Below are 12,356 nucleotides of genomic sequence, written 5' to 3' on the forward strand. Positions count from 1 at the left end.
TAATCTGGCGTCAGTGAACATTGTTTGCTTTTAAATTGACAAATAAACGTAGCTTTTAATTCTACAAGTATATTTAAGTATTCAAGGTGTCCTTCTAAAGTTTTTATATAATGTTTCATTTGTGATAGCACAAAAACGTTTGGTTCATTAACCGCTTTCTATTACTGAGGCTCCGCTGTCTGTCTGCCTATCTACCTGTCATCAGGCTGCTTCTCATGAATCGTGATAGCTAGACAGTGGTTTTTTTTATGTATTTCTGATCTATAATAACAAATAGTGCAAATAAACATTATTTGGTAATATATTTATTCAAATTTATTTGTCATTCGTTAGTTTATCTGTACGAAACTCTCAATGTAGTCCTACTCGCACTTGACCGGTTATTATGAAAGTCGTTCTGATTTATTGACTAAAAAAAAGCCTTTTTAACCTTGAAAGTCCGTAATTAATTGCATTGTTTTGTTTACTTCGGTAACCTTTAAATTTTATTTTTGGTAAATTTTAATATCAAATCGGTTTCTGCAGTATGCCTAAAAAGGCACTTTCAGAACGTTAATAATTACAAATCGAATGGCTTTTTTATGTTGCGCAGTTGCGTCGTTCCAAAAGGTCGCTCGTTTGGAAAAAAAAAACATTTTATTTTGCTTTTTATTAAAATTGTTACTGTATTGTATATTAAATACCTACATGCCAAATTCTCAAATCATTTACTTAGAGATTGAGACAGATTTCTCATAAACTAGAACTAGCCATCGAAACAAAAATAATATGTAACGGTATTCATTAAGATAAAACAGCAAATCTACGTGAAAACCGATGGCGTCAGAGTATTTAGCAAAAACGAAAACTCATCTATACTTCTATATTAATATATAAAGCTGAAGAGTTTGTTTGTTTTAACGCGCTAATCTCAGGAACTTCTGGTTCAAATTGAAAAATTCTTTTTGTATTAAATAGACCATTCATCGAGGAAGGTTTCAACCTATATACCATCACGCTGCGACTAATAGGAGCGAAGATACAATGGAAAATGTGGAAAAAACAGGGCAGGTATAAATCTCATAACTTATATCTTCTAACCACGCGGACGAAGTTGCGGACAACACGAAACTATATCAACTGTCACGGATGTTTCAGAACCGGAGATGTGCCACGAGTCGGACAATTAAGTGTTTTATAAACGGAAGGTCGAGCCTTCAGCCGGCGCCAGACCGGAACGGTTGCGACACGGTGCGCAGGCGCAGCGCGACGTAGCGGGGCATCGTGACTGATCGGTACGTAGATGTTTATTTCTTCATATTTTTATGCCATTTTGGTTTGACTAAAGGTGAAAGAAGATTTTATATCATGATTCATTTAACATTCGCTGTTCAGGTTATTAATTCAGAATTATTTAGCTCATTTAAATAATCTAAATAGTGGCAGTTTCATCATCATCCTAGAATTCTTCCAACTATGTTGGGGTTTGCTTCCAGTCTAACTTGTTGCAGCTAAATACTAGAGTTTGGCAAAGAGCGATTTCCCAAGCTGACCTCCTCAGACCTGGGCAACACGATACCCCTTAGTTAGAATGATTGTAAGTCTTTCGAGGTTCGACTACCCGTGACGACGAGTGTCAAAGCCGAGTAAATAGTAATATTTATTTTATACTGTTATTTTTACTCCTTTACAATTTACTATTTATTCAGGATTCTGGAAAACTAGATTAAAAACTCATAAATAAAACAAAACTTAAAACAATGTTAATAATTTAATTAACTAAGTAAAGTCGAGTAATCGAGTGTATGTACAATTAAAACAAATTGCTATTTATATGGCGTTAATATAAGTTATTATTACTTACTTAAACTACTGTTGCTTAACTGCAGAATATAACTGGTGAAAAACAGTTAAAATTATCCAACAAAATTTACGTGTTTCAACTTTGAACTCTAGAATAACTGGTCTCTTTGGTAATACAAATCAAAGTTAAGTTCAAAAATAATAATTAAATCTCCACAATTTACATTAGTTTTGCTACCTTGGGCCTTCTATGGGTTATCAAGGGTGTATGCCCGTCACGTCATCTTAGATTGAAGTTCTTAACAAGGCCTCTGCAAGTTCGAACAGCGTCCTAGTATATGCCATTAAAAAAAAAACAGGCTTCTTTCCTTGAATTGAAAAAAAAGTACAAATTATAAAGCCAGCCTCTATAATTCCCATTGCTTGCTACGCAACGACCTCAAAACTTTTTATTTCTTGAAATCAAATATCCAGTTAGTTACAACTGAGATCATAACAACATAAAATGTCAAAAACATAACATTATTAATTCAGTGATAGTCAATTGCAAGCTCTTCAACAAAACAGAAACGGTGTTAGTAACTGTCTCGCTCCAAAACTTAAGTGGCGACCACCATCCATTAAATTAATATTATTGAGGTGTGTGAAAGAGACACTCTTCTATGCTGTCTAATATGCTATCTCGCTCCTACTATCACAATCAAACTTCATTAGGACATCGTGGTAGGCCCCCAGTACTTGTTTTAATTAATTATAGGAAGGTATGCAAATTACACATTTAATTATCCAGGATATTTTAAGTTATCGAGACGTTTATAGATATTGGATATCTATTTAATATCGTTAAGAGTCGTGATTAAAAAGCTATATTGTTTAAATTACCCGGAAAAGTGTAATTAAAACTTTCTTGACACCAAAAGCTAGAAAAAGTTGGTATAAATTCAGTTGTTCTGTTTACTACAGTTTGTTTACAAGTAGGCGATGGTTTCAAATGATTTTAAACATTTTGTAACTTTCATTTAGATTTAAAAAAAGGTAAGTAAATCATGGCTTTAAATTTAACATGGAATTCGTAAGGAGGAGATAAAATTAATGACAAAATTGTATCTGCCTTCTTCCAGCTGATATTTTCAAAAGTGAACCTATCCTTAGAGTTCGTTTTCAATAACCAATTAAGAGCTTCATTAGTCAAAATCAGACTAAAACAGCAGAACGAATTCGAAACTTGTTTTCAACGAAATAAATAACAACAAAACACATATTCTGCAGTCAAACAACAGTCAGAACAAAATTAACGGAAATACGTCGGGAATGTGTCACTTGGGTATCTCTCATCCACATTGCCATCCTTCGATTCGGATTCGTCAAACTCCGCTTTTTCCGTTCCATAGTCCAGAGAATTTAAAAGATCCATTTGTTTCTTGAATATTATGTCTTCGGCATTTAGATTCGCTTTCCTCCTCTTATCGTCGTCGACAATTTCTTTAGTAAGCACACTTAGATCAGCCTTTTCAGAAGTAGCTGTCGATAAAGTTCTGTACGTAACGCTACGAGGCGTTGTTATATTAAAATCGTCTGGGTCCCCTGTTTCCATCTCTTTTTCTCTTTCTCTACCGAAATTCTCTTCGATCCATTCTAATTTGGATTTTTTGTCAATACTTTCGCTATCGATTGATTCCAGGTTTAAATGTCTCATTTTTGTTCGGGATCTTTTGGCTTGTGTTGCGTACTCTGTTGTTGCTGTTGATGGTCGGACCGATACTGACGTCAGGACTCCACCAGATAATATTGATTCTTCATCTATATCTCCCGCATATACTTCGAATTTTTTCTCATCTACTCTTTGGTCTATAACTTGTTTTTCTAAATTGTTGGTTTCTAAGTTTATTTGTCTATCAAGGTTAAGGTTATCCAAACCATCATCTTTGTAAATCTTTTCACTCATTTCGAAATCAATGGGCTGTGTTGTGGTTTCGACCGCATTGTCTGCTTCCAGAGCCACATTTTCATAACCAGCTCTGTTGTAGTAAGGCCTTTCGGTGTACTCTTCTCCCTTTTCTAGTACTGTTTTCCTATTATACTGATACTTATCATCTGGATCTTTATCTTCTTCAGCTACCATTTCGGCCAATACCTTGTTTTCTTGTATTTTAGTTCTAAGGTTGTCTTCAGTATCCTCAAGCTTGCGTCTTCCGCTGTCCTCGCCAGAATTCTTTTCAATTTCTGCGTTATCTGAATGACTACCATCATCACTTAGTGGATTATCTGTCTCCGTTACTGGCACAAAGGAATTAGTAGTGACATCAACATAAGGTGCAGGTGTATATTCTAGTACTTTCTTTTTGATTGGTTTGATATCTGGTGCATTTTTGATAGCATCTATTAAAAGATCTATTCCGTCGTTAACTGAAAAATAAATCAAAGGTTAATGAACCGACAAAATTTAAAGCCATTGATATACAATATTATAACATTGTTATCTCATTTATTTGTAATAGTCATAGTTTTCAATAAGCAAATAAAACACATTATCTAAATAAAATAAAACAAAATATTACCTGGAGCAGCGTCCAACGGGTTATTTTGTTTCAACAGATACTCCATCAACATTAACAGATACTCAATAGCATCATCATCTCTCATCGTGTCCCTCTTACTCCTCCCGCTAAAGCTCAACGTTTGAGCCAAGCGCTTCAGCTTCCTGAGATTTTGAATTATATTCCTTGAGAAGTTCTCTATTTCTACAGTATTATTTAAATCCTTAACATCACTCACCTTGGGGTTCTCATTAACTTTACTCTCAAAATTGTTCAGTTGCTCATACATCTTTTTCATAAAACTGTTTTGAACTAAATTGTATCTTATGAACAAATGCTTTAGACTTTGAAATGGGTTTTCGTCTTGTGATATTTTGTTATCACTGTGGTTATATCTCAGTGCTCGATTAGACGGCGCCGTCTTATTTACGTCATGTTTTGTCAGTATCGTTATAATGTCATTAAGCAAAGCCGCAAATTTATTCACAGATTGCACAAAATCCTGTGTGTTCTTCTTTATGTATTCTATTTGTGTCAACTGGGTCGAAGTCATGGGGTCGCTGTCGCCTTTAAGATAGTTACCTTTCAGAATACTATTTAATTTTTGAATATCGTTACGCATTGATTCTTGTGTCGACACACTAGAATCCATACTTTTTGGTAAATCTACTAATTTCAGTAAACCTTTTATTATTTTAACTGTTTTCAGAATCTTTGACGTTTCACTATCCAACTCGTCAAGTTTAGCTTTCAGCTGTGCTTTATCTTTGACACTTACTCTGCAAGGACCGAAGTTGTCACATAACGTTTCTATTATTTGATGTTTGCTGAACCGTTCACTTGCTTTCTTACGCCTAAACAATTTATTAAATATTTTCTTCAAATATTTTATAACGCTAAACTTTCTGGCTTTTTTTGCATTATTATGACTAATTGTAGAATTTCTGTAGAATTCACCTAATAGCTTACTAAGAATGCTTTGTAGATCACCAGCAGTTTTGTTAGGCGTTGTTACATTTGTGTTGTGTTCAAGTATCAATACAGAACTCGGTTTATATTTTGAATGGTTAAGTAGCTTCACTAGGTTAAACTTTCTTGAGTTAAACTTTCTTTCTATATCTCTTCCATGGACCTTATTCTTGTAGTCTTCTAGAACACTTTTGTTGGCCGGAGAGATTAGTTTCACAAGACCTCTATGTTTCTCAGACACATAATTCAATTTTTTCTCTTTCAATATTTTTAAATGGGACCACTTAGAATATTTTATTTCGTTTGCCTCTGGACTTATTTCAGACAAAGCAGTTGATTTCTTATCATCGTAGTTGCTAGATTCAGATTTGTTTTTAATGTTTCTATTTTGATCCAAACCTTTTCCGATTAAATTTAAAACAGTTTCTGTTACATTAACTTGTGTACTGACTTCTGTTTTTGTCGTTGATGTATTTGTTTCAAGCTTTGGATCATGAACAACATAACTGTAATATTTATTGTTTTCGGGAATTGGCGTAGTTTCATCAAGCTTAGTCGAACAATTGGTATCGGCAGGAGGGAGTATGTTACCAGTCACAGGAACTATGGAGTATGCGGCGGTTGAGGTAGTTAGGGGAGCTGTAACATTACCTGAAATAATATAATACTTACCGTCAATATTAACAATCGAATTACTTTTATTCTTCAAACATAAGTAGTAGGATGCTAACATACCTGTACCAATGACCGAGAGTGCTTGCAAATTTCCTTCCATAAGGTCTCTCTTATTTCTCACATAGTTGTTGGGGGTTGGCCTTCTCGTCGGTTTGCTTGCCGGTTTTTTATACGGCTTCTTGGGAGCTTGCTGTGGAGATTTCTTGTTCTGTTTGTTCTTATTCTTGTTTTTGTCTTTAGACGGCTTCAGTTGGTACCGAGACCGCACCGGCTTCTTCTGCGGTTTCTTTATCTGCCTCTTATTCACCTTCTTCGATTGTTTAGCCGTAGGACTTGTTTTCTTTACATTTTTAGCTTGGAAATTGTTCTGAGCTACCTTGTTAGCCATTTTGGTAATATTTAACATCTCAGTGTCCATTGTTTTTCTCAAGTTGGCCATTACTTTTTTCATGACCTTCTGAGCTATTTCCATTTCTAAGTTCACTTTGCTCGCTTTGATGTCGATAGGTTTGTGTGTTGCTACGTTCCTTTTTATGATCATCTCTTTTGATGAGTTTGCTTTGGTCGCGGATTTCCTCCTGTATCTTAATGGAGATCTTATTTTTTGCGGTTTGGGGGTGATATTGGCCCGCAGTATAGGAACAGATTTTTTGACGAGACGCTTTTGTGGTTGGTTCTTATTGTTAGTACTTCTGACTGGATTTTTAGGCCTTGATTTATTCACTGCTTTCGTTTGTTTGCTTATACGCTTACCAGCGCTGGATGCCATGGATGGTTTCTTCGTTGTTCTATCAGGTGCCTTTGTTGATTTAACTGATTTTTTACTCACTACTTTTCTAATTGCACCTTTGCGTTTCGATTTCTTTTTGGTTTTCTCTAAAATTGTACAGGATTGGTCATTAGTTAATGATTTATTGCTTTTACAGATTAATTAGGATAGTATTTTGAATGAAACTTACTGTCTGGACAAAAGCTTAGGACGTGACAATCCCAGCGGCCATTGGCGTCACAGTCGCATACAGTGCACCCAATACACCAGTCAGCTGTAGAAATAGAATACTAAGTCACCACCAGCCAAACAATGAATGTTTCCGTACGGTATTTAGTGGAAAGAGATATAGAAATCCAAAAATATATTTTCAATATAAGAAAAAAACAACAAACCTGGTGGACAGTCGTCACTAAAGCTGGATTCAAATGGCTTACATTCCGTTTTTTCATTTTTGTTGAACACTAAAAACAAAATATGTATTAAAATATAAGTATTTAAGACACTAGATAAGTTTACCAAAAAAAATACATTTAGAAGTAACTCACGATCTCTTGTGGCATCCCGAAAGAATAAGTCCGCAAAACCTGGACTACGACGGATTCTTGTATCCCTAAAAAAGTTAGAACGTTTTGAATGATGAGCAAAATCATTTATTCTTTTTCTGTTTATACTATTAGGTATTCAAAAAATACAAGTACATTTATCAGCTATCTAGTACTGAAAATATAAGCTTTCCTTAGCTTGAGACTAGATGGCGTTGTATACAAGTTGTAACAAAAAAAAGAATCAAACACTTTACCAACCTCTTCCCAACACCATGATAATGAAAGCTCTCCACGTTGCACCGTCTATTGTCTCGCTTCCAGCAGACAGCGTTGTTCTCCTCCTGACAGAAGCAGAGGTAGCAGGGCCCCGGTTCGATGGCATTCGGGGCCGTGTCCCTTCTGAAGAAGTAGCCCACAGCTGGGCATTTTTCTACGTTCCGGACAACGTGTGCCACTTCCTTCCCTGTCCTCGGAGGAGCATCTGTAACAGTACCATCTGGTTTGGATTAAATGGGAAGAGCACGACTGGCTTCATAGCACTTTTTTCGATCACCACGATTTCATTACTGGCTCGTGCGATTGGATTTTCTAACTAGGTGATCTAATAGTGAAGTGAATGTAGGTACTAAACTAAAACTAAGATTATCCAATACAATGCAAGATCACAAAGTAAAAGTTAACATTACCTTAGCCCCTACGTGGAAAAATAAACATTATTTGACTTCTAATCACTACTAAAGAAAAAGCAGATTCTATTAAACTAGACTATCAGATTCTACTAACTTCCCAAATGCATTAACTACGCAACATCATTTGTATAGCTATAATTGGCCCCTTCTGCTGAACCTCCCTAAACATTCCAAAAGATTATATCTTGAACAATATCCTCCTCCTCTCTGTCTACCCCACAAAATGTTCCCACGTCTTCAAGTTTCTTGAACGGTCAACGCACTTCAATGGTTCAATACAACTTGTGTTTATTTCCTCAGTTCCGGTACTGAATGAGGAGCTCATATCTCATGATATTCGTCACCGTAAGCAAAATATTTAACATTTGAAGCAACATAAACAGCCGGGTCACGTAACGGTTTATTTGTTAAAGTATTTTCATTTCCCGTTACATTGTCATTTTAATTTATTTTGTCTGATGTTATTTGAGAATTGTTTTTATCATTAACATTGTTGCCATTATCAGTATTTGTCATACCACTTATGGGCCGGGTTTTTATATGCTCGGCTCTGTTCCATCCTTAGCTAAATTCTACTCATGTTTCACTCAATGTGTTGTGATAATATTGACCTCCTGACCCATTTCTTTCCTGGAGGCTAGGATCACAAGACAGACCAGAGTGTCTTAGTTTAGGTATACCAGATTCTAAGATCAAATCAAGCATAGATTAATAACATCTTTGAATTATGGAAATGGCGTGGAAATTGACCGTTAAACCCAATACGGATGTCAGTGGGTCAGTAAGCCAGAACCCAAACGTATGTTTGCCAGGCGCTCTCCCTATACTTATTACTTAACTCAAAGACCAATAGGATGGCAATCCGACACGTTTAGGGGAGGGGGAGGATTACCCACATTTTCCATGCCTTCCGAAATAAGATATTGATTATGTAGGACAATATCTACGATATTGATTTTGTAGGTTTCGCTGCTGAGACATTTGACATGAAATTATCAAAAGACTCCTTCCGCTGTGGGGTAAGCGGACGGGAGTGTCACACTTTTTCCACCCAGTTTCCTTCCTTTGCCTTTCGTTTACCGAAACCACGCTAACCATTTCCGGCAATCCCGCTGCTGAGGTACGTCGCAGTCCTGCTTTATCACCTCTAGACCTTCAGATCTCTTGCATGTGTTACACGCAATGTACGAAATGATTTGGGTAGTTACTAATAAATGCAAATGCAAAGAGGAATAAAAAATGTCCTTCGATGGCGTCAGTCTTAAATATCTCTGAGCCATTGTATAGAGAGCAAAAATGTGTTACTGTCGTAACTTAAAAAATACTCTCTTAAAAAACTTTTTCTCGTGTTTTTGTTCTGCGCTATTTCTTTGGTTTTATGATATGATTTTTTTTTAATTAGTTGGCGTCATTTCATACGTCGATTAAGTACGTGAAAATTTTATCGTACAAGCCAATTCTATCACTGCCGTCAAATTACTTGATATCAATAAATACAACATACAAATGTCATTCAAGTTGATTGTACTAAACTCGTCAACAGTTGCTTACAGTCGGCCACTATCACGCCTCGAGCATTCGATGTTATACAAATACTAGCAAACAATAGTACTCATAGATAAACATGCGGTAACATGAGTTAACTGTCCGTTAAGTCACGCTGTTGCAGTAACGCGATAACCTTCGATAGAAAACATTTGAACCACAAAATGTTAAATGTTATGTTGTACGTTGTAGCTACTTTTGTCGATTTTGTGTGATTCATATTTTCAGCAACAACCAGGCAGCAAGTATGTAACGCCCGTAATGAAGATCAAGTTTTAATATCGGTTGTTACATTTATGAATTAGTTTTTTTGTACCCTTCTTGAACTCTGATGTTTCTTTGGAATTGAACGGTTTCATTATTATATATTATTATTTAAATTATCTGTATTATTAGGTATTTAGATTCGTATGATGACTGACACGATTGCAGATTAGAATCCTGACTACACTGTCCGAACCTGACATTAAAATATTTTTCCGATTTGACTGGTCTATGGTATATGAAGACGTAATCATTTTAAGCATGGTGATTAAATTTAGTCGTAAAATTAAAATTGAATGAATTTAATTACTTAATTTATTATAAAATGTAACCACAAGGTCATTATGACGTGGATTTAAATGAACGAGGTTCGGTTTCAAACCCAACTCAATCTAACTACAACCTTTCAAAGTCATATGTACTTTTTTAATTATTCTAGGACAATACTGTCAAACGGTGAAAGAAAATATCGTGAGTTATCCTGCACACCAAATATCGGAATCTGATATCGTAAATACGCAGTGATTTATCAATACTCAAATCTTTCCTAAAAAGAAAAATGGCTGTGCCCAACAGTTGGCCATTATCTACATGTATCTATTAAGGTTGTACATCCCGTTCCCTTGATAAATGTATTTTGAAATGAAACTAGAATGGCTCTAGTACTAAACCACTTTCGAAAATCTCACACTAAACACGACATCGTCGAGTGAAATCCATAGCCCTTAATGGGGCTTGAATCTAGTTGGCAGTTTCTACTGATGCTTCTGATAGAATCTCTTCTTTTTCCAAGCTTCTCTTTCACTTTTTTGGCCAAATGTCCTCTCGTATCTGGCTTAATCATCACACAAACTTCACCAATAACGACCTCGGCGATGATAGTGTTTCTCTGTGCGAACAGTGAATGATGTAGCGATCATCTTTACCCAGCAGTCAGGTCCAGTGGGTGACGATCTTTGCCCATTTCTCAGGCTGCATTATCGTGACCAACCCACTCGCACTAAGCCTGGTGGTTTTTTGCGGCATCCACTACTTATTTTATGAACGTAATCTAGTGCAATACATCTCTCAAAAGTTTATTGACTCGTTCTATTAGTATTTTTTTATCTAGACCACTGTGTCCCTCACCTGATCAAAGGCTTCCCCCAAAACCGTTCCACGCTTTTCTAGCCTGCCCCACCTAGCATTTCATTTACAGAAATATTCCATCATGACATATGAAAATAATCAAGTCACTTCGCAAGCCATTCGGGCAATCGGGAAAAACGCGAGAAAATGCGTTGCACAAATTCTATAGCCCGTACCTTATAACAACATTAGCAAATGTGTTATCGAACTACAATGAACTGTTGATTCATATTTTCTCACATGTTTCCTCTCGGTAGCAAAGTGCGGCCTTTGCAGCTTTGCAAACATTTTGGACTTAATACACGATTTCCTAAAGTACATGGGCAGGTGGATTCAAACATCCGAAACCAATAGCGAATTACATCACTAGATAGCGGCATATGAACTTTCCGTTTTTTTTTTTGTTTAAGCTAAAATTTTGACACATCATTTAAAAATCGGTCATTGTAATTTTAAAAGCATATTAATGTGTGATACGAAATTGACTACAAACAGGACAAAGTATAACACCATGAAGAACACCACTACTAATTACATAATTACTGTGAACATTAAATTACACAATGTGAGATGTTACATAAATTGCATCAACACTCTATAATCAATTATATCACAAACACTTATTTTTCTTACACGTGAAGCACCCACTATAAAAACTTTAAAGTATTAAAAAAAACACTTAAACTATACAAATTTGAATATGAAAAAAAAACTAAACGAAATTTCAAAAAAATCACCATTGCGTAATAATTTTGAAAGCTTTTTGTTATCAACTTCAAATGCTCACCTCTAGCCGTAAGCAGATGGATGATGACGAGATGCAGCAGCAACAACAGCAGCATGGTCGCCGCCGCAAGCCTGAATATGCGCAGGAGTCGATACGGCGACAACGTTCGCGCACGGCCACTATTTACAAACACTTAAGAGAATTTCGCGATTCCGTTGCAGTGACGGATTTGGGCGATTCAATTGAAACATTTAGAATTCAATTGTGTTTGTTTTACTACGTATTAGATATTGTTTCGATCGATGATTGGGTTATGTCAATTGTGACAGACAGGTCGTGACAAAAGTTGAAAAAGTTAGCTGATTTTGGATGAAATCTAGATTTGTATTATCTAATGCCATATATTAATCCTGTGGGAAAGACAAAAATATGTTCGTCTTCTTACTTATCAACTAGACCTCATCTTCAAAAGAGCATAATATCCTTCTGATTGAGAAAATACACCAAAAATAACAAAGTAAATCTACAAAAACGTAATTATTTTTCAATAAAAGACCCGTGCTTGTTGGACCCTTGTCCCCAAATAAGTCCTTGGCTAGAAATGGAGTACATACATAATGCAATCGGTGATAAAAAATTAAACAGAATTGATAGAATCAAAATGAATAATGGGATAGCCCTTTCTATCTACAATAACACTACACACCCATTGTGATGTGAATC

General features: G+C 35.7%; 1 protein-coding gene across 3 annotated transcripts; it reads right to left on the bottom strand.

Annotated features, from left to right (window-relative positions):
* Window positions 1-1,735: 1,735 nt before the first annotated feature.
* Window positions 1,736-11,821, bottom strand: LOC113494412. Of its 3 annotated transcripts, XR_003400652.1 has the most exons (9): window positions 11,694-11,821; window positions 7,539-7,776; window positions 7,281-7,345; window positions 7,128-7,196; window positions 6,923-7,006; window positions 6,024-6,839; window positions 4,341-5,939; window positions 3,023-4,188; window positions 1,736-2,879 (listed from the first exon to the last, which is right to left on the bottom strand). XR_003400652.1 is itself a non-coding variant. In XM_026872733.1 (8 exons), the coding sequence occupies exons 1-8, from the start codon at window positions 11,746-11,748 to the stop codon at window positions 3,074-3,076; spliced, it is 4,041 nt and encodes a 1,346-aa protein (XP_026728534.1). In that variant the 5' UTR covers window positions 11,749-11,821; the 3' UTR covers window positions 1,736-3,073. The 3 variants fall into 3 exon arrangements, 2 of the variants coding, with proteins under 2 accessions (XP_026728534.1, XP_026728535.1); XM_026872733.1 differs by having other exon boundaries at window positions 1,736-4,188; XM_026872734.1 differs by having other exon boundaries at window positions 1,736-4,188; window positions 7,539-7,761; window positions 11,694-11,820.
* Window positions 11,822-12,356: the final 535 nt, after the last annotated feature.

The sequence above is a fragment of the Trichoplusia ni genome, chromosome 5, assembly GCF_003590095.1.
Source record: "Trichoplusia ni isolate ovarian cell line Hi5 chromosome 5, tn1, whole genome shotgun sequence".
In the NCBI taxonomy this organism is placed as follows: domain Eukaryota; kingdom Metazoa; phylum Arthropoda; class Insecta; order Lepidoptera; family Noctuidae; genus Trichoplusia; species Trichoplusia ni.

What these genes read in the sequence shown, in the direction of transcription:
- LOC113494412 (XM_026872733.1), bottom strand. Translation starts at nt 11,748, where the DNA reads ATGCTGCTGTTGTTGCTGCTGCATCTCGTCATCATCCATCTGCTTACG. An exon ending in CCATCTGCTTACGGCTAGAG is followed by an intron (nt 7,777 to 11,693) that starts GTGAGCATTTGA and finishes AATCCAAACCAG; the next exon opens with ATGGTACTGTTACAGATGCT. An exon ending in TATCATGGTGTTGGGAAGAG is followed by an intron (nt 7,346 to 7,538) that starts GTTGGTAAAGTG and finishes TAACTTTTTTAG; the next exon opens with GGATACAAGAATCCGTCGTA.